General features: G+C 39.3%; 1 protein-coding gene and 1 long non-coding RNA gene across 2 annotated transcripts; both read right to left on the bottom strand.

Moving 5' to 3' along the window:
- Nucleotides 1–676: 676 nt before the first annotated feature.
- LOC143509589 (BOLA class I histocompatibility antigen, alpha chain BL3-7-like) lies at nt 677–14,848 on the bottom strand. The gene is made up of 8 exons (XM_076998447.1): nt 14,761–14,848; nt 4,141–4,362; nt 3,185–3,451; nt 2,461–2,757; nt 2,235–2,363; nt 1,405–1,473; nt 1,091–1,170; nt 677–969 (listed from the first exon to the last, which is right to left on the bottom strand). The coding sequence occupies exons 1-7, from the start codon at nt 14,846–14,848 to the stop codon at nt 1,100–1,102; spliced, it is 1,143 nt and encodes a 380-aa protein (XP_076854562.1). The 3' UTR covers nt 677–969; nt 1,091–1,099.
- A 6,032-nt stretch (nt 14,849–20,880) lies between these two features.
- Nucleotides 20,881–22,324, bottom strand: LOC143510021 (uncharacterized). The gene is made up of 4 exons (XR_013129869.1): nt 22,309–22,324; nt 21,694–21,807; nt 21,450–21,481; nt 20,881–21,009 (listed from the first exon to the last, which is right to left on the bottom strand). It is a non-coding gene; the product is annotated as an uncharacterized LOC143510021 (long non-coding RNA).
- Between the last annotated feature and the right edge of the window lie 554 nt (nt 22,325–22,878).

Raw genomic sequence — 22,878 nt, 5'->3', positions numbered from 1 at the left:
TTTTTACGTAATGTCCGAAAATCGGAAGGCGGGATGACCCGCAAGTCAATTAAATGACACCGCCGTCATCCATCCAGCGCTGATGAGCGCCAGTGAGAGGATTATATTTCGGCCTCAAAACAGATAGCACGCGCGCGTGTGGTTTATTATTATGATTTGACGGATTTCCCCCCCCCCAAAAAATCTAATTACGGAAATCCGTCGTAGTGACGGAGAACTTTAACCCATGATATATGCTCAAGTCACAAAGCACCTTTACAAGTGCATGGGTCCAGATCCCTTAAGCAAAACTATTTACCTTGGTGCCGATATTCTAATAAATAGTTTTGCATTTATATGACTGCTATCTGACTATTTTGCTGATGTATTATTACTCAGGAATTCAGCTCATCAAAAAATAAATAAATAAAACCTAAACAATTATGAGTGATAAATTCTTTATTTCTTGTGATAACTTGAAGACCTGCTGCCCCCTGCAGGAATTACTCACCTGCTCCCTGTTATTATACGAGGCATTTGTGTCTCATTACGGGAGGAGCTTGTATTCCATGTACAGGACCATATGTAGGATATTTAAATATATTTTAACTTTGTACAAATATTATACTATCCTGGTAGTATATAATATGTATAAACGAAGAAAATGTTTTTTTTTATTATAACCGTTATTTTTTAAATAAATTATGAAAAACATTCTTGGTAATCGGTCAGACTTTGGATCATACTGTATGAGATTTTTTAAAAATCATGAAGCTGCTGAATCATGAAAATAATGGCTTTCAAAAACAAACACACTACGTTAGACAAATCTTTACTTTTAATTTTACATTAACATATCTACAGCTGTACATAAGCTTTTGGTAAGAAAGGGAAGAGACAAGTGAGATACACCATGACACACTTGTCAAGTGTGATGGAGACTGGAGTAATGATGTCTCGGATGTCTCTCCTGGTTCTTCCATCATCTTTCTGTATACAAAAAATATAAAGAAGAAGTTTCTATGTGAGATTTATGGTTGGATCAGGCTTACACAGACAGTGCATGATATATGTGTAATTTAGAAAAAAATGTTGTGAAGACACTGTTTACCGATTGAAATCAGCTTGGACAGAGTCGTCCGGACTCGCAGGAGTCTTCCGGGTTGGTGAACGATGATCCTCCACGAGAGGCTGTAAAACATGGGGAACAGATTCAAAGTTATTAAACAATCAGAGATTAATGATGAAGGGAACTGAACAACACAAACAAATAATCTTGATCTCTTTCATCATGTCTCTGCATAAAAAATAGAGAAATGCAAAGAGATGCTGGATGAGGCTTACACAGAGCTGCAGTTTAAACAACCTTATCGAGAACACACTGCTCTCCATAAAGAAACAAAGAAACAAGCAGAACACCCTTACCTTGTGAATTCAGCTGGGACATGACGATGCAGTCGTGTGGGTTGGTGGACGATGAACCTCCATCAGAGGCTGCAAAACATGGAACAGATTCAGAGTTAAACACTCAGAGATTAATGATCTGAACAACACGACTCTATAATCCATTCGTTTTAACTGTATCACTTGTATGCACTACTATGCATTAGTAGCTATTAGACAGGTCTTTTACATTATGAACTATTAGACAGGTTTTTCTCGTTAGTAACTCTTAGACAGGTCTTTTACATTAGTAACTATTACACAGGTCTTCTATATCAGTAACTCTAAGATGGGTCTATTACATTAGTAACTCATCGACAGGTCTTTCACTTTAGTAAGTCTTAGAAATCTAGACAGGATGCTAGACATGATACTAGGCAGGATAACCCAGCACCACATCAGGGTGTTGGATGTCCTCAGAACTGGACAAAGAAACCTTAGAGCTCACACTGTCACTGGTATAATTTTAATCTGATTTTACAGTGACGAAAAATAATTGCTAAATCTTAGCAGGGTGACATGTCTGATGAAGATATTGTAATATCTGTGACAGTGTATGGACCAGGTTTATGATCAAAAGAGAAGCTAAGTGTTTACTATTTCTGCTGTGGGAATGAGAACATCTGAGAAGGACACCAGTTTAGTGAAGATCAGTCTAGAAAGTTTAGAGGTTAAAGAAAAACTGACCCAGAACAAATATCCTTGAGATCAGATTAGTATCAAATACTAATCTTGTTAAATCCCTATTAAACCCACTATGCTCATAATACATAATTTAATTCCTTTGACATCACATCTCCCTCATCTCTCACCATTCTTCTTCTTCCTCCAGATGAACAATTTAACACAGTCAGTGAGGACCAGGAGGAGAACAGACACACCAACTACACCAATGATGACACCAATGATGACACCAACGATGACACCACTGGACACTCCACCTGAAACACCAGTGTGGTACATTGTAGACCTCTGCTGATCTAAAATATATTTTAGAAGGTAAACAAATACAGCATTTTCTCCATTTTATCCTCCTACCTGTGTTCAGGACTCTGCGTTCAGTCACTCTCAGCACTAAGTCCTTCTCCAGTCCACTGTGCTGAACTACACAGGTGTACTCATTCCTGTCCAGCTCCTCAGGTGAGACTGTCAGATTGCTTCTCTTCTGGAAGGTTCCATCCTGGTTGGGTAACGTCTCTGTGAGCTCCACGTCCTCTTGAAGGTCTTCTCCATTCTTCTGCCAGGAGATCTCCACTCCTCTGGGGAAGAAACCTGTAGTATGACACACCACTGGAGAAGAGGAGTCCTTCTGAAACACGGTCACTTCAGGAGGAACTGGGGTGATATATATAGAGAAAAAAAGTAAATTCAGAACATATACAGATCTCAAAATACCAAGGATCATATATATGCAACTAACACCCATAATACATTCAAGTGATAAGGTGTGCAACACCACACAGCCACAGTCAGTATGTCCTTCAGACTACAGTTTGATGTTGAGTACTGGACAATGTGGCCGACTGCCTTGAACATCACAAACCACTTCCATCGTTTCTATGACCAAATGACTGAATGTCCATCTTAAAGTCAGCTTTTTGTCCAAATAATAATAATGATAGAAATTATTTTTGCTAAAATGACTCACAGAAATGACAGGAATGCAGTGTGTCTGAACAGCAGGGTTACAGTGATGAGGGGGAACACAGTGTGTCTGAGTAGTGGATGCAGTTACACTAACAGAGCAGATCACACACTCTACCTTTCCTCTCCAGAGTGTCTGTGCCATCAGACACATACTTCTGTAACCACTCAGTACAGTTGGTTTCCAGGTAGTATGCTTTGTCCACACCATTTAAATCCCACTTGAGTTTGGTAATTTTGGCGTTATCACTAGCTGGAGTCCAGGTGTGGGTGTTCATATCCAGACTGATGTAATCTTCTCCATCGTAGCCGTACAGCTTGTAGCCTCTCTTGGTTCCATTATCATCCAGCTCACAACCGTACATCACTTGTACCGTGTGAACCACTGCAGATACACACACACCACTGAGTTTATTTTGTAAATTGTGATTTTATTTTGTGAAAGTTTAGTATGTTTTCTAAATGAGGCTTTTGTGCAATTGGAAGAATATTTAGTGTCTATTAAACATTTCTCTGTGTGGGGCTCCACAGAACTACAGAATAATTGGGTCTTTTTCTTTTTATGTCCTCATATTCAATCCTTTACATCACCCTTGTTTATAGTAGTAAAATAAATAGTTTTCAGGTACACAATCCTTTACATAATAGTTAGTACATATTCTGTGCATAATGTTTATAGTAGTAAAGTTTTCAGTAAATAATTTTCAGGTACACAATCCTTTACATTATTAGGTTCCAGGTCAAGATCAATATTATTAACTACTTAATATAACACTAACCCTATATGTAACAACAATTATTCATGCAATTATTTACCAGAGGGCACACATGCTAATAAAAAGTGTAACTGTAAAGGTGATGTAGGTACATGTTCTCTGTCTGTTGTTGCTATGTGACTGTAACCAAGTAACATGTATTGAAACTGAACACTACAGACTGGCAGAGAATCCAGAGGTACAGAATCCATCAGACTGTTACTGCCTGATTGCTGGTGTCCATGGATACTACTAGACTGTAATAGTGAATGTTGTTAACTGTGACTCTACTGCTGTTTCTCAGTGTGTTCGTCCTCACCTTCAGTCTGGTTAATGTTTCCATTTGCTGTAACTCCATTATCACTGAAGATCTCCTGAATTGTCTGCTGAATCTGTGTTGTGTTGCTGTATGGATGTTGTGTTTCAGCCTTGCTGTAAATGTTCACACACTGCTCACCATCCACCAGAACAGCAGCAGTGCACTCTGGGTCATTTATTCTTGAAGTAACCACAGTGCAGGTATAACGTAGAGAATAATTATCTGTAACAAGAAAAACAACCATTATTTTTTATTAAAACATGAAAACTCAGACACAAACGTTGTGGATCCAAGACTTTACCAACTCAAAACAGTCAGATTTCCTGTTGAACTCAAAAGTTATTTGCAAAAGAAAATGAAACATTTCTCAGATCCTTTATAATTTCCAGAGTGAACAAACAATTCAGATGTCTCAGGTTGTAACCCTGGCCAACACACACTAGTGTGGTAGAATGTGTAAAACACACATTATGCAGTGGCTGCTTACACTCAAACTCTGTACTGATCAGATACTAACTGCTAGGGACCGTGTACAAATGTACACTAATTTTGATTGGTGGTGTACATCACGCGTCAATTATGTTAAAATGGTAATTCCAGGGAATTTGATTCGATTTCTCTTTTGATTGAATAAAGACACCTAAACAAGATAAATACAAAGAAACAATAATGTCTAAAGTGAATGATGTCTAGAGCATTATTACAAGGGAGACGCCCACACACACACACACACACACACACACATTCATGATACTCCTTTCCCTTGTGAACAATACCCTGTATATTGACACATCTCTTCATCAGCTCACGCAACTGTTCCCTATTCCCTACTAGTGAAGGGGATTATGGCTCTTTGAAGGGAACCGGATCTCTTGGCTCCCATTCGTTTAAAAAATGGCCGTTCTTTTTTTTAAGCAGCAGGAGGCGCTATAGCGTAACTATAAATTGTTTTACTGTTTCTAATAGGTTTATATGCTTGAATGTAGGCCCAGTTTGGCTAAACAACATCATACAAACTTCCTTCATTTGTTCTTTAAAACTGTTGTTTTTTAAATATAGTTATTAAAATATACTTGTGAATTGGAATACTTTTGAAATCAATTTTATATACTTTTGAATGGTTTTCAAATTTAAGTTATGTTTAAATTAGGCCTACGTTTAAGGCCAGGTAGCAAAATTTGCTGTTCATTAACTGTTCATCATTGATGTTAATATCATCAGTAAAATGCACTGAGTTACATTTTCTAGCGCTGCACATTTGCTGAACTTTCTCTCTTGTATGTGGATTACGGCTCTCTCGCGCGCACCTGCTCGCTCTCCTCGAGGAGAGCGATACTGAAAGTGTTTCCGGGTTTTAATCAAAACACTAAACAGCTCTTACTATGATTCACTATTGACTGATTATCTCTTATATTGAAACGGAATGGCTGGATTGCAGACTAAATAAACAAATAAATACATTTAAACGTTCGCGAACGACCCTTCATTGTTCACTACTGATAGCCACAGGTCTGAACCGTCAGTGATGTGCATCTCAAAGCCCTTGAGAGATCCCGCGCTGCTGCCGCTGTTGTGTTTCGCTCGCCCGGCGTCTAGAGACTATCTCAGCCCGCTTTGAGCTACGAGTGTGATTACTTTAACTTCTCCAATTCAATTCCTGTTGTAAATATTTTCTGCTGTTTTATAGAATACTTCTCACTCATTCCATACAATATTAAACATCCTCCACCTGCATACAGGAGAAATTTGAAATCCTGTCAAATAACGTTTTTCCATTCATACAGCGAAGTACCGTCAGAGTTGTTAGTAAATGCTAAACAGTTGCGAAAACATGAATAGTGTAACGGAGTGGCATACGCAGCAGACGCGGAGTATGGCGCCGTGTAATCTCTAATGTCCATCATACAGCAATAACAGCACTCAAAGGTAAATGAGAAAAGCTGGACGCACATAGCGAAGGCGAATACAACTGCAAGCGCTATAGGCGCAAAGTCCGTAACTTGGCGAACGGAGAGACTTTCTCGGCCCGCTTTCAGCTACGAGTGTGATTACTGCACTACGGCGCTTCTTTGTTTTGTTTTTTGATTCGTGGCATACGGACATTAGAGACGTGTCTTTGCCACACTCGTCTCCTGCTCCCTCATTTCACTCGCGACAAATATGTTAGTATTACCAGGCATTATTAACAGGCAGAGTAACCTATATACATATACAAATATTGAATTCGAATACAAGCTTTCTTAAATTGTTTCCAGAGTTAATCAACTCAAAAGTTACATTAAAGACTATAGAGAAAATAGTGTATGTAATTAACACATTAAAGTACATAAACCATACACAATCGCCAGTGTTTTCCAAAACTGTCCCGCTAGAGACGCGCACGAGCTTTGTTTCTAGTGAGTTCCGGCCGATTCCACATTCCAATAGAAGCTTCGAGAAGACTGACTAGCATACACACTGACTTCCGCGTTAGCTAACTTTTCTGAGTTAAAATGAAATTCTGTTAACTTCACAGTGTAATTTCTAACAAACAAACAAAAATAAACACTAATAATTTGTTTTGTTTGATAAACTAATGCTAATATAGCATTAAAATAGTTTAAAATATAATATGGCATTAAAATATTTAAAATAGCTTAAAATAGTTGTTTAGTAAAATTAAACGTATTAGGAGATAAACTTCATAACATAAACTACATAAAATAATCTACAAAGATCAACATCTCACCACACACGGGTCTAGAGGTTATAGCAGAATTAAATCTGGCACTGGTTACACATTATCACCATCATTGTTTGTAGCCTTTCAATATAAACTTTATAAACTAAATTTCAAGGAAAAGAGTAGTGTAAAATATACAGTTTAATATGTTGGCGCAGTAATCACGTAATAATAATACCGCGAGTTGTATTTAGGATATCTTGGATTAAATTTTCCATATTTACTGTAAAATTACAAGGATTAGCACCTGCCTGAAAGTCCTGAATTTTTTTTTTACATACACTGACAAAGCCAAGAAGATTACACATAAATTAGAGCCATTAGCCACAGCTTCTCACCCGATAATGTCGAACAAATCATTAACGCCAGAAAGAGCAGAGCTTTCATGATTGAGTCCCAAAGTCGTGAAAAACTTTGATAAAACCAAAAATTATATATCTAGCCTATAACCTAGATCTTGGGATAAACATTCATATTCCGTACCCGTGCGTGAATATCACCTCCTGTCAAGACGAAGACATATATAGGCTATACAGCAAGAGCAAAATTACTCTTACTTAAAATTTGCTGCAACTCTTTCAAACGTGCTCGGCCGTAGCCACACAGGCCAAGCTGTGTCCGCCGCCGTCTCCATCGGGTACAGAGCCAGGTGCATCTCGACAGGTAAAGCCTCCCCTGCGCTGGTCTTCCCAAATCTGAGGCGTTGTTGAGGCTTGGTGAGAGATTGGATCTTTTACCATCGAGCCTTCAGCTCATCGTTAGAGATCTAGAAGTTCCTCTGTATTCTCCGATATTTCTTCTGTAGTTCAGCACTACAGCGCGACATTGCACTAAGCGACTCTGACCCCATCCAACAACAACTCTAATGAGTCAATCCTGAACTACGTGAAGCCGAAGACCGTGGACAACACCCAGCTGGCACGTGACCGACCTTCAACGTTGAACTGTAGTTGAAATAGTAGTCAGTTGTTGATTCAACGTTGAATGTTAAAAGGTTGCTCAGAAATCTCCAAATTTCAACTTTGATTCAACCTTCTAATTCTGAGACTTTTATTTTCTTTTTATTTAAAACAGAAAGTAAAAATAGGCATCTCAAAAAATATAGCTAACATTATCGGCATTTTAAGAGACCTCGGTGAGGTATCTGAATTGCTCCGCGCGGTCGCGGCAGGTCTCTTTTGCGCCACAACGTATTAACCCAGAGAGATCCGGACCCATTTTTTTGTGTACTATTTTATAGGCCTACACTAAAATCAGATCCCCACGCGGGCGCCGATAGTATAGCGAGTGTAAACCCAACCTTTCTAGCCTCTCAGCATATGACAGATCTCTCAATTCCGGAATCATACGTGAGCCAACTCGTAGGACTCTCGCCAACGCGAGCTTATCCTTCTGTAGACATGGTGGATTTGCCTGCACACAATAGGCTACTCTAGATGCGGCCTAATTTGAAGTTCTCCAATTAAAATGCTGTTGTAAATTTATTTTCTGCTGTTTTATAGAATACTTCTCAATCCTTCCATACAATATTAAACATCCTTATTTTTTTATTCGTGGCATACGGACATTAAAGACGTGTCTTTGCCACACTCGTCTCCTGCTCCGTCATTTCACTCGCAACAAATATGTTAGATCTAAGATACACTGGGTAGCGGGTATTACCAGGCATTATTAACAGGCAGAGTATGTACACATACAAATATTGAATTAGATTACAAGCTTTATTTAATTGTTTCCAGAGTTAATCAAATCAAAATTACATTAAAGACTATAGAGAAAATAATGTATGTAATAATGTAATATACCCATTAACATATTAAAGTACATAACCCATACACACAGGCGCGGACTGGCATACATTACTACCGGGGATTTCCCCGGTAGGCCAATGGATTAGTGGGCCGCCGGCCGCCGGTGGTTTAATTCAGCCCGTGGAGGAGCCATTGCCGCAACTGCGGCCCCGGCCCGTAGTCACTCTGCTGTTTAACGGTGCTATTACCTCCCCTGCTCCAAACCTGCTCAGCGCGGCCGAGGACTGAGCCTGTAAACATATGAACGAGTTGGACCGCGGCCGCGGACTGGGTCAGCTGATGCGGGCTGACGGTATGCAGCGGAGACCAGAAAAAAACAACTTGTCCCAGAAAATCCGGGCTGGACTACGAAAATATACAGCAGCTGCGTCACTTATTAAGTTATACATTTTGATTAGCGTAAGTCAATAATAATTTACAGCATATTCTACTTGCCTGAACAAATGGGACATTTGAAAAGAACATTTCACACCAGTAACTCTCAACACACAAAAATTCTGGACCACTTCCATCCAGGAGTGGGGTCTGCTTACAAATCAACAATCTGACAAACATCCAACTGGGATTCTGCATGCAAATGCTTGTAACAATAACCTAAATTTCACAGGAGCACCACCAACGCATGCAGAGCAGAATTAAGCCAATGCCCATCACTGATAAAAAAAAAAACAAAATATAGCCCTCAAATTCTGGAAGCACCTAAAACACAGTGACCTCCACTCATACCATTATAAAGCACTGCTGTACCAGACGTTGAACAAAGATCTCCTCACTCAGCTGGTCCTGAACTACACACTAACACTCACTCAAAAAGACTAACACACACTAACACTCCCCAGATTCAGGATCAGGAAGTCGAGACCAATCTGATCAGAACCAACCAAATTATGACTAATCTGAGCAGAGCCGGCCCTGACCAATGTGGTGCCCTAGGCGAGATTTTGGTTGGCGCCCCCTGCATCATCAATCATCAGGTTTTTACACTCACACAGACACCGCAAAGCTTTGTTTTTGATAAATATATATATATTTTTATTTTAGAACAAAAACAACAGTAAAACAGTAAAATCTAAATTAAAGAAACAAATAAAAACCAAATGAATTATAAATATTACAGTATGACCATAAATATATTGTTCAAAAAATATTTTAAAACTATTTTAGATAAAGTAGTGCAGAGAACAACTTTTAAATATTAATAATCAGGCCCGTTGACAGTCTTGCTGGGGCCCGGGACAAGAAAGTTTCATGTGCCCCCCCCCCCCCCCCCCACCCCCCCGATAACGTCATTTGAATTCCCTCTGTAGCCACACATCAAAGCTGTTTCTGACAGCTTACTGGTTTATACTTGACGCGTCGCGGTGCGAGGGTCCGCGCGGCGAAAATTACGTAATCGCAATGGCACCGCCACCGGGCCTCACACGCTGTCGATTCGCGAGGTCGTGCACCTCTCTAATTTTGTAACTTCGCGCGCGCCGCGCTTCAGCGCAATGAACAAAGTCACGTTTGCAGGGTTCATACACCTTTACAAGGTGGAATTAAAGCACTTGTACGTCACTTTAAAGGTCCATTTCAATATTTCCCAGCACGTTAAACTTAAAAAAAAAATTTAATTAAGTTAAATATACTCGAAATGATTCGAAATAATTCGCTTTTTATCACATTATTTAATGGTTGTTTATTTTCAAAACACCCAATCTTAACGTAATACAGGAACTGTTCAGTCAGACAGCTATTTGTTGTGAAACGAAGTAGTTACAATTTCAAGCATTTTCAAGTACTTTAGCCTAAATTTCAGCATTATTCAAACCTGGAACACAATGCAACATTAAAATTCGTCAGGTAAATGCTTTTCCTTTCTTTTCTGCGCTCCAGATTTCTGTATTTACTTTACTTTAACGATCCACCACTGTATTTCCCGCTGTTGGGCGGGTACCAGCCGGCTACAGTCGGTGCTGGATCAAACCATTTTTCAGTGTGAGGCGGGGGTGTATGCACTTAATGGAAAATATGCAGGTAAGAAAGGTAAGAAAAAAAGGTAAGATAGGTAAGAAAAAAACATATATTTTAGCTATTTAGCTTATTTTGAGTAAAGAAAGTTATAGTAATGAAAGATTTCAAGATTATTTAAAATTATATACTTTAAATAAAAATAAATTGCTGGGCTCTTTGATGGGCCCCCCTGGCGCTGGGGCCCGGGACAACAGACCCGGTTGTCCCCCCCTGTCGACGGGGCTGCAGACAGCTATTTGTTGTGAAACGAAGTAGTTACAATTTCAAGCATTTTCAAGTACTTTAGCCTAAATTTCAGCATTATTCAAACCTGGAACACAATGCAACATTAAAATTCGTCAGGTAAATGTTTTTCCTTTCTTTTCTGCGCTCCAGATTTCTGTATTTACTTTACTTTAACGATCCACCACTGTATTTCCCGCTGTTGGGCGGGTACCAGCCGGCTACAGTCGGTGCTGGATCAAACCATTTTTCAGTGTGAGGCGGGGGTGTATGCACTTAATGGAAAATATGCAGGTAAGAAAGGTAAGAAAAAAAGGTAAGATAGGTAAGAAAAAAACATATATTTTAGCTATTTAGCTTATTTTGAGTAAAGAAAGTTATAGTAATGAAAGATTTCAAGATTATTTAAAATTATATACTTTAAATAAAAATAAATTGCTGGGCTCTTTGATGGGCCCCCCCTGGCGCTGGGGCCCGGGACAACAGACCCGGTTGTCCCCCCCTGTCGACGGGGCTGTCTCTTTTGGTAAGATTTCCTAAATTTCCTATTTTTGTTTGCTGGTTATGGCTGTATTTGGAAGAGACACACTGCAAAATCTTGATCTTGATAAGTTAAAATTGCTCAATAATATTATTTTATTTCAAGTAGCTGAGGGTTTTTTGTATACATTTATGTAAAAATATTTTTACCTATTAGCAGTTTTTCAAAAGACAAAACTACTTAAAATAAGGTTAAAAATATCAGAGCCATTTTGACTAATCAATATGCCACCTATATGCCATTATAATTCAAATATTATGTTTGTGTCAATTTCACATTATTTCAACCTTTCACAAATCAAATCTCAAACATATGGTTCTGTAGATGAGGAGACTTCTTGCAAGAGATCTTGCACAGTCTCATATGGCAGCCAAGGAGGTGCAAGCTTTCAGCAGCAACCACCCATACCTGACACACGCCTCATTTACATAACACTGGAGGCAAGTTCAGCTCTTCTCCCCCCTGCTGATTCCTCGGGCAATGGGCACTTTTGCAAATGAATGGATGTTAATTGGAGCCACCAGAGGTGTCAGTTTGGACTAAGGTTCTTTGGACCCTCTTTTGGGACTTCAGGGGGGTGGTTGAAATTTCAGGGACTTCTAGTGTTAAAGGTCCATTTCAATATTTCCCAGCACGTTAAACTTAAAAAAAAAAATTTAATTAAGTTAAATATACTCGAAATGATTCGAAATAATTCGCTTTTTATCACATTATTTAATGGTTGTTTATTTTCAAAACACCCAATCTTACCGTCTTCACGTTCTCTCATGTTTTGTCCTGGAATTACAAGAGGCTCGTATTTGTTAACGTAATACAGGAACTGTTCAGTCAGACAGCTATTTGTTGTGAAACGAAGTAGTTACAATTTCAAGCATTTTCAAGTACTTTAGCCTAAATTTCAGCATTATTCAAACCTGGAACACAATGCAACATTAAAATTCGTCAGGTAAATGTTTTTCCTTTCTTTTCTGCGCTCCAGATTTCTGTATTTACTTTACTTTAACGATCCACCACTGTATTTCCCGCTGTTGGGCGGGTACCAGCCGGCTACAGTCGGTGCTGGATCAAACCATTTTTCAGTGTGAGGCGGGGGTGTATGCACTTAATGGAAAATATGCAGGTAAGAAAGGTAAGAAAAAAAGGTAAGATAGGTAAGAAAAAAACATATATTTTAGCTATTTAGCTTATTTTGAGTAAAGAAAGTTATAGTAATGAAAGATTTCAAGATTATTTAAAATTATATACTTTAAATAAAAATAAATTGCTGGGTTCTTTGATGGGCCCCCCTGGCGCTGGGGCCCGGGACAACAGACCCGGTTGTCCCCCCCTGTCGACGGGGCTGTTAATAATAAATGAATATTGGTGTACTGAGGTGGAGGGGATATGATGGTGTAAATATTAATAATAAATAAATATTGGTGTAGTGAGGTGGAGGGATATGATGGTGTAATGCTGCCTCACTGGAAGGTGATAAGGTTGAGAATGTGTCTTCTGGTGGACCAGGATGTGTAGAAACAGGATTTAAATATATTTCAAAAGTGCATCTAAAAGGAACAGAGGAGTAAATATGTGTTTTAATATATATTTATTTAAAAAAACTTGCTGAGCTAAGCTAATAATAGCACCTACTAGGACTGGGCAGTATGATGACAGTATTGTAAAATTGTGGCAGTATATTAACCACGTGACGTGACGCAACGTGCCAAATATGTACTTTGAAAAATTTGGCGCATTCATTAAAAAGATCTGTGGGCGGGGTCAGAAGTTGGAGCTCACCTAACTTTGAACTAGTTTCAAAGAAAAACACCACTGCTACAGATTGGCTGCATTTTCGATTTGTTTCAAATTAAAAGGGAGAGCCAGCAAACCAATATGAGTCAGTGTGTAAGATCTGCTTATAAAAATTCTCCGCCAAAGATGGAAACACATCAACATGCATTCTCATATTAAAACGAAGCACCCTTCAAGTACAACATACAGTATAGTGTAATTCACCATATTATATTACCTTTGGCTTCTTCCTCCTCTCATTTTTCTCCCCACCAGAGAACTTCGGTCTTTTTGACATTTCCCGGAGAGATGTCACTCACTCTGTGGCGTTGTTTTTTTCCCCAACAGAGAAACAGTAACGAGGTGCGCAGAGCGAGCGGGGGGAGGGGGCTGCGCGGGTGATGGGTATCGTGTGCTATTATAATTATTAATTTGACTAATATTATTAAACAATGAAGTTGTGATTATGTGGACTTTGCTGTTTTTTAATGAATTGTTCATTTGTAATAAATAAATAAATAGATATAAATAAATAAATAAATAACGCATTCACGAGCGCCCCCCTGGACAGCCGGCGCCCCTAGCATTTGCCTATATCGCCTAATGGAAGGGCCGGCCCTGAATCTGAGAGAAACATACATAGAATACTGGGAAAATCAGACAAATCACAAAACAGAATGCAGTGTTATCTGGCCCTAAAGAGACTGTACACTGTGGCAGAGCACCTGAGCATAGTTACTGATCTGAAACTGAGAACAGCCTTGACAAGGTACAGACTCAACACAGACTGGCTATAGAGACTGGCAAGCACACAAGATTCTGGGTGGCCCAAGAATCAAATCAAATCAAATCAAATCAAGTTTATTGGTCACATGCATGGTCGTACTGTGTACAGGTCAGCAGTGAAATGCTTTGCAGACTGTTTGTTCACATTTTAGGGAGAAAGAAGAAAATTTAACAAATAAAAATAATAATAATAATGGGGGGGGCATTGTCAACAGGATAGAATACTTTAAAATTGAAAAATATAAATAGTGTAATAGTGTGTAATAGTGCAAAAATGTAATAGTGCAAAAATATGCAACGTTCCAGTGTAAATATAAATATATGTGCAATTTTTTTTTTAAATGTGCAATTTAAGAAATGTGCAAGTGTGTGCATTCAATTAAATTGTTCATTAGTGCAGGTTTGTATCAATGTCAATGTCTGGAGTTCAGGGCACGGATGGCCTGCGGGAAAAAGCTCCTCCTCATTCTCTCTGTGTTTGTCCTCAGAGCGCGATAGCGTCTTCCTGACGGCAAAAGAGAGAAGAGTCCATTGTTGGGGTGACTTGGGTCCATCACAATCTTTCTGGCCTTGGTCCAGCATCGGTTGTTGTAAATGTTCTGCAGGTCAGGCAGCTCTGCTCGGATGATGCATTCAGCTGAACGTACCACCCTCTGTAGAGTTCGTCTGTCCTGCTGGGTGCTGTTACCAAGCCAGGCTGTGATGTTCCCAGTTAGGATGCTTTCTATGGTGCAGGTGTAGAAGTTTTTCAGTACCTTGGAGGGCAGTCTGAAGTCCCTTAAGCGTCTCAGATGGAAGAGACGTTGACGAGCCTTCTTTGCCACGACGTTGGCATGACGACATCACGACTGATCCGTCCAAGAAAATAAAACTGTAACAAATGGAGCCACTCCTTCTGTAAGTCCTGTCCATGTCTTCTGTTTAGCCTCGTCTAGATCCGTTCCTCAGTCAATCCTGTCCATGTCTTCTGTTTAGCCTCGTCTAGATCCGTTCCTCAGTCAATCCTGTCCATGTCTTCTGTTTAGCCTCGTCTAGATCCGTTCCTCAGTCAATCCTGTCCATGTCTTCCGTTCTTGTCATGTCTGTCCCTCCCCCCTTGCTTTGCTCTGTTTTTCTGGTTTAGGTTTGATTTGTTTGATACTTATACTCCGTGTGTTTCAGTCCCTCTTTGTAAGTCAATGTATTAGTAATCCCTGGTTTATTCATGGTCTGTAAGTTGTTGCTGTGTTTCTATTAGTGATGGCAAAAGTGGGGTTTTTGGGAGATTGAATCAAATGAACCAATTGATTCGGAAAATAATTCAATCTTGTGAAACGTTCGAATAATCACACGCCACAGTGACATCTAGTGGGCAACCAGGGCCTAAACCCATAACCTTTTCTTAACAGAAACAGAAGTAATGTGTTTCCTATGAAAAATGACATGAAATATTCCCCCGTAGCATATTGTGTCCCTAAATAAATTTTAGTCATGAAAACATATCATTTTGCAGAGAATAGGGATGTTTTAAATATGTAATTAAGATATATTCTATGTAGTGGACAAATGAGGCCTTATGAAGCTTTGAGGCTTTCCTTAGAATTGGTCCGAAAATGATTCGGAGCATCAAGGCTTCATTATATATAAAAACAGTGACATCTGGTTGTGATTTGAAGCCATAGCAGCCGCTCAAGAACCGGACCTCACTTTAACTGAGACGCCTTCAAATACCGTGTCAAAGTCAAATTTATTTATATAGCGCTTTTCACAACACACGTTGTCACAAAGCAGCTTTACAATCGTATGGGTCCAGATCCCTAATGAGCAAGCCAAAGGCGACAGTGGCGAGGAAAAACTCCATATAGGGTGGGGATTTAGGAAGAAACCTCGTGAGGACCAAGACTCAAAAGGGAACCCATCCTCCATGGGGCGGCCCGTTAACACAAGTCCGTGGTCGCAGGGTGGTTCCACAGTTCCACAGCAACAGTCAAGGCTCCTGTTCCCTGGCCAAGCTGCCTCAGTCCCCTCGGTGCAGGCACATGACACAGCTGGAAGACAGCATGAACATCTCAGATTACCAGAAATCTCAATATCTGCGGGCCCCCGAGCCCCACAACTTACAAGGGGAATATTAGGTGAGTCTTAAGTCTAGATTTAAAGATTGGAACCGTTCAATAAGGCTGCTTTTCCATGATAGTCTATAGGCTACACTTCTAACTTCGAATTTCGCCATTTACACTGCAGGATCCGCGCGGCTTGTTTGAAACAACGCGTGTGCTCATTGTACCATGGCGCTATTTTTCTCTCAGTGGCTCTCTAGCATCGTCATGGCACAACCTTTTCTAGAGCTGTACGAAGAGAAGTCTCGACATGCACGGTAAAACGTTCTAGTCCTTCCGGAGCTACAGGTGGATCAGTGTTTGTCAGACCCGGTAAAATACAAATTTGATTCCAGTCCAATTTCTTGCTATCAGTCTCCCACATACAGTCATGTGTAACTCTGTGTTCCGTGTAAGTTTGTATGTGTGTAACATGTATTTGATATACCACAGAATGTGCAGCGTTCCTGAAAAGCTTAGTTAGTTTCCATCAGAATATACAGTCTACACTAACTGTGACTTACAGTCTGCACTGACAACATGACTAAGTATTTTGACTGCCTTGTTCATAGGCAATGGCACACAGACTAGATATTCTGATGGCACTGACAAATTGACTGACCTAAATATTTGATTTTGAGGCAAAAACAAAGAATTTTGAGTGCAGTGTCTGCTTTTGCAGGTATTTCATTGAGTTTTGCTGTTTTCACTAACTGTTTTGAGAAATGCACTTCTTGTGATGCCAATGTAAATCATGATTTGAGAAATGTACCAAATCAACAGAGAAAAACTTTAACAGCTTTGTGGCTTGGAATGGTGTAAGATGGGTCAAGGATGTGGATAAAAGTCCTAAACCCATCATCCTCAACCACTGAGAGAAGCTGATCATCCTTGATCATCATGTCCACCAAGGCCTCATCCAATCTGTTTTCTGGACACTGTTTAGGAGAAATATGAGAGTAAGAGGGACAGTGAATGATCATAACACACGCACAAAATCCTTGTCTCTAATGGCTAATGTATACATATGTGTATGGACCTATACATGTGTTTCCCCTTCTTATCCCATAATGTGTGTATTATTTGATTACGACTACTGATTTTATTTACTTAAGGAATTTATTATTATTACCATTTATTCATGTGTTATTATTTATTTATTTATTCCTTAACCATTTTGCAGTGTTCAGATCTCAACTGTTATCTGCTTTGTGTTAAAAGAGGCAAAACTAGGGTTATATTCTCACACACACACATCCAGACACACACACACACACACACACACACACACACACACACACACACACACACACACACACACACACAAAGAGGGGGGAGGGTTATAAAACACATTTTTATGCGTATTTGACAACATTTCTGTGAGATGTTTTAATCAGTACTTATTCAATTATTTGATCAAACTTGAACCTCTATCTCCCACCCACAGTACATTACTCAAGTCCTCATCATGGCTGATTGACACTTTGCATTAGTCCAGGCATGTTTGCGTACCTGTGGTAGAGGACAATAGAAAGTCCCTGAAGCAGAAACACTTTCAGTTTGTTAAGTTGATGAACAGCTCCCCCTGCTGGTACATTAAATCTTCTTTGACACTTAAACAGAACCCAGAGTTGTCAACCTTTAGATTCCCAGAATTTATATATAATAGTTCATAGTACAACCTCAACAGTAACTCCAGATAAATTGCTGCTTAACTACCAACTGTATATAATGACAGTCTTCTTAGGTTATTTTTGAACCCCTCAATAAATCCTGCTGGATGTTCCACATGGGAAGCACTAACATGTCACACGGTTCACATATTCAGAACATTTGAATGACAGTACAAATGAATATTAATTATTATTAATTAAATGAATATACAACTTCCTGCTTCTAGTGCAGAAATTACCATGAAAACCTCTTGTCAGGTACTGATAGATTACATTTTTAAAGAGTAAACGAGATGAAGACAGAAAAATATCTGAGAATGAGTGATTTTACACAGAAGCTCATAGAAGCTTTAGTGTGTATGAGAATGATTTTATACAGGTTCCCTAGTATCCAGACCAGACGGCAATTCTAACCATTAATATTAACATCAATATTTCTTCACATTATTCAAATATTTTCTCTACTGCATTTGTCAATTTTCATATTGTTCTCAGATCTTCTAAATAGACTAATTTAGAAGAAAACTTTTTACATAGGTAAAATTGTGGATAAGGACATACATTTCCAGCACCCATTCCTTGTTTGCACATTAGCTTCCTGAGTGGAGACTTCTTTATGCACTCATCTTGCAGGCTTTAGTCAGAAACTGGTCAATACACTGATCCCACTATGGATGTTGATGTGCAGTGTTTAGTCATCGTAATGACACGTCCCATCCATGTTCATTAGGATTATCTGAAACGGACTGAAAACCTGTAGAACAACAAAAACAATCAGATTTGGATAACCAAACAGCTCTTCCTCACTCACCAACATCATCTTCCTCCACATGTGAAGTCCAGAGTCACAGAATGAGCGAGGGGAACAGACAAAACTCCAACAATGACTACAGAGGAACCTTCTAGAACAGCAGAACACAATGCAATCAGACCTTCAGTAGATGCTAAAACAACCCTATAATAAAATTACAGATAGGGGTACCTGCATCTTGTCGTGGAAATTTTCTGGAAATGGATGAGGACTCAGACGTGGTTAAATGATTAATTTATTACAAAAATATAAATATCTATATAAATAGGACAAAGACAGACACAGACATGAGAGTCTCATTCAAGCATGACAACTCTGAAGGCAGGGGGGCGCTCCCCCTGCTTATATACAATCTCAAACACCATTCAGCAGTTCTAACAGCAGGTTATCTTTAGCACAGCATGTTCCAAAACATAGGCGTCCATCAGGCTACTTTGTCTCACATGTGTGTATCTCCTAATATGGACTTCCCTAGAGTTAGCGGAAGCAACTGATGTATCAGTTGAACACAGAGAAAGCTAAATGACCCAAGTATAGTAGACTAGTGACTACCAGTTAACAGAGTGCTCTTACCCTCAGCACTCTCCCTGACCTGGGTCACAGTATAGCACACATGCATAATATGAACTAAACATGGTTACACTGAATCACACTACTTCATTATTGTAGTCCTTCTGCTTAGTCAGAATGGACATGTACTAAATCATAAAGTTCATAATGATCTCTTATAATAACTAAACATGATCTAATCAATAATTTCTGTCACAATCTACACTAGTGTGTCTAGACACTCAAGTTACTTCCATAGGTGTTGGTGTATGTGCACGCATATTCAACTGTTTCCCAGGTCAAAAACCAACACAAAGCAAACACAACCGGGCTAAAGCTGGAGATACAAAGAAGTTGCTGGGAGAGCACAACACATTCTATTATTTAACAGTTTCACCATATGCTCACCACCTCATGTCTCACAGTGCCCTTAGGAGCCAGGAAACAATCAGGGCTCGTTAGCCCGATTCCCCTCAGGTGGCTCCAGCCCAAATAAGCATCTTCACAAAGCTCAGTCTTTGGGTCTGTTGCATAAGCTTCCTCTTCTGTGAGGGACTGTGGCCCTTGTCTTTGTCTTAAAGTTGTGCTTCCTAAGGGAAGGTACTCCACTTCCAAATACGTGGTAAATGTCCACTTTCATGTCCACTGCTCGGTGGTCTAGTCAGCCCCTTCAGTGTAATGCAGATCTAGGTTTGAATCCCAGACCTGGCTAAGCCATGAGGTATTTTCCTTTCATTTTCTCTCCTTGTCTTGAGTGGACGTGAGTAAGCGTTGGCCCACCTGTAAAACCACCCTGTCTGATTGGATGAGCCTCCTGCCCCTGCTCATGTCTCCAGTCCTTTACAGTTCCTGCTCTTCTGTTTTCTCTTCACTCCTCCCCCTGAACCCCAGTAGTACAGTGGGCTGAGCTGTGCTCTCCTCCTGACTACCTCCCTCTTCAACTGTTACACTCAGTTTGGTTGTAGTTCTCCTCAGTTCCTCTCCATTTTCTCTCCCTTTTTCACTCCCTTTTTCTTTTACTCCCCTTCCTGTGAGGGCTACCTCCTAGTGAGTAAACCCTAGGGCCCACTGTGAGGGTTATATCCTAGTGAGTAAAACCTTGGGCTCAGTGCGGTTTGGAGTCCTTGTTGATCACTATATTTGTGACTCCCATTTTATACTTCTCTTGTTCTTCCTTTTCTCTAACAAAAGCATTTCTACATACAAATAAACTCCTCATATTTTAAAGTACAGTCCTTTGTATGAATTTAAAAGGTGACTCAAAATACTGGGCTCTCTCAAAAATTATTAATCTAAATGTCACAATACAGGGGCCCCCTGCCGGCCGTCTCTGTCCACACTGTCCATGATGTCTTGTTGTTGTTGTGTTGTGGTCATCCCTCTGGTGAGCAGGACATATTATAATCCCCTGCACCACAAGGTCGTTTGTCTATATATGTCTTGTCTTTGTACCAGTTGACTGCTGGTTATTGTTTCCATAATTTGGTCCATGTCATGGGTTTTGTGTTGTGCACCTTTTATATTCCTCCTTTTTCCATGAGACTGGCGTAATCACTTCCTTTTTATTTTTGCACTCCTCGCCTGTCACACTACAGGTATAAATACACTGTTTACCATATGTACACAGTAAAACTACATGATGAAGTCTTATTCTTAAATATATGACTGAGGTCAAAGGTGGGGTCATGAACCTAGAATCATGAAGTACATAAAGTTGTAGATCTTGGTTCAAACCAAGATCTACAACTTTGTCCTGTTACAACACACTAAAGTCTTACTGGAGTAAACACTACATGTGTGAACACGTCACCATGTCCTGATCCCCTCTTGGTTTTCTGATCAGAGTATACAGCAACGTATACAGCAAAAGTTGACTGAGTTATAATCCTGCACCTGTAACAAGGTAAGATGAAATAATAAATATTAATCACACTAAAACAAGTAAAAAAGGAATTAAATAAAACTGTATAATTAATATGTAAATATTTATATTTATCACTATAGCGGTAGACACTGCATAATTTTAGTCTTCATAGTAATTTGGATCTGATTTATATAATGTATTAATAAAGAATATGGTTCACCAAAACATATTAAAGTAGTTAAAGGCTTGCAAATCTTAAAGAGTAGAGTTTAATCTGGCTTGTGGATTTGATTTGGTTTGATTCTGAAGTTCAAATCTAAATGCAAAAACTACAGCACTTTGGTGTTTCCCTACAGTTTACACAACAGCTTATAGAGTTAATTCAAATACACTGTACATTGTATATTACTGTTCAGCTCTATTGTAGAATTATGGGTTTCAAGCATTATTCATGTATTTTCAGTATTACCTCTTTCCCTTGTGCAACTTTAGAGCCCGTTTCTGTAGAAAATGGTTAAAATAAAAAATTTTTAATGGATATGTGTGTATATATAAATTTATGTATATAAATTGTCATGGTGGGCCAGTCCCAGTCCCAAATATTATGAATATTTTTGTATATTGACATTGATACCCTTTTCTGTGTCCTTCTCAGTGTTTTTATTTTATGATTAGAAGTAAATATGTGAGTTAACCAGCAGTATTATCTGTACCTCTGTGGTGTGTTCTCTTCGTCAGTAGGACAAAAATATTGATGATAATCACAATCCCAGCACCAACCACCACCGTCATCATGACAACATCTGAAGAGCAGCGATTTGGAGATGCTAAAAGAGTAAAAGAAGATAAGAGGATTTGTATCTGTACATGACACTATGCAATGCAGCTTTTTGCAGCTGATCCACATTTATGTTCTAAACACCAGAATGAAAACAGCGTACTGAAGAGAGGATGGTGCTAATCCATGTACTGCAGTTGTCACTGTACAGCCCCCTCCCCTGACTCCTCCCCTGACTCCTCCTCTGACCCCTCCTCTGACCCCTCCCCTGACTCCTCCTCTGACACTGATGTGTGGCCCCTGTCTCTCGTCTCGTAGTTATGAGATGCAGTTGTTTGTCATCACTTCTTGATTTTGTTCTTTGTCAGTTGTTGTTTAGCCTTCCTGGAGTGTCAAGCATATATATTTTCGTATTCTGTCAGTACTAATTGCTAATAAATGTAGCAATTCCATTGCTCTCATCTCAGCTTCCTGCCTCTCCCTCGCCAACATTACACCGTATAATAAACCAAACATAAACTGATCAGTGGAAGAGTATGATATAACAAACCTTCAGAAAATGTTTTGTTTCTCTCTGGAAAACAAAAATGTTACACTTACATTAATATAATATTGAATGACATAATGCATAAGCAATCATTTTTAATCAAACGTCATAGAAATGTTTGTTCATGCGTAACGTAATATGATTCTTTTGAACAGAAATGTACCTCTCACTTGTAAATGTGTTGCATTGCCGAATGACCTATTACTCTCACAAATGCCACAGTAATACAGTCCTGAATCTGTTTGATTAACTCCAGTTATTGTCAGAGAAGTGTTCTGGGAGTTTACAGACATCAAGATATGATTATTCTGATTAACAAAATTACAGGGGCTTGTTGCATAATATTTTTTATATATAATTGGCACTGAAGTTGGTCTGGCACAGAACTGTCTGTCTGTTTGAACCAGTATATGTAAGCTGGTTCCATCAGGTTATGTTGGTACCATAGAGTGACATTATGACCAGGTTCTGCCACCAATATTAAGTGTATGGAGAGCCCAGAGTCACTGGGAGCAAATCTGTAATCCAGAAAACACCACAAAATGAAAACAAACACCACAAAACAAACATAAA

Source organism: Brachyhypopomus gauderio, chromosome 3 (genome assembly GCF_052324685.1).
Source record: "Brachyhypopomus gauderio isolate BG-103 chromosome 3, BGAUD_0.2, whole genome shotgun sequence".
NCBI classification, from domain to species: domain Eukaryota; kingdom Metazoa; phylum Chordata; class Actinopteri; order Gymnotiformes; family Hypopomidae; genus Brachyhypopomus; species Brachyhypopomus gauderio.
The sequence above is the reverse complement of the archived record's forward strand: the minus strand, read 5'-3'. Positions and strand labels throughout refer to the sequence as shown.

Bases quoted from the DNA above. Each gene is read 5' to 3' on its own strand.
- LOC143509589 (XM_076998447.1), bottom strand. From the start codon at position 14,848: ATGTCGTCATGCCAACGTCGTGGCAAAGAAGGCTCGTCAACGTCTCTT. The intron at 4,363-14,760 runs GTACTGAAAAAC...TTCTTGTTACAG, and splicing joins ACTTCAGACTGCCCTCCAAG to ATAATTATTCTCTACGTTAT. The intron at 2,758-3,184 runs GTAGAGTGTGTG...ATATCACCCCAG, and splicing joins AGACACTCTGGAGAGGAAAG to TTCCTCCTGAAGTGACCGTG.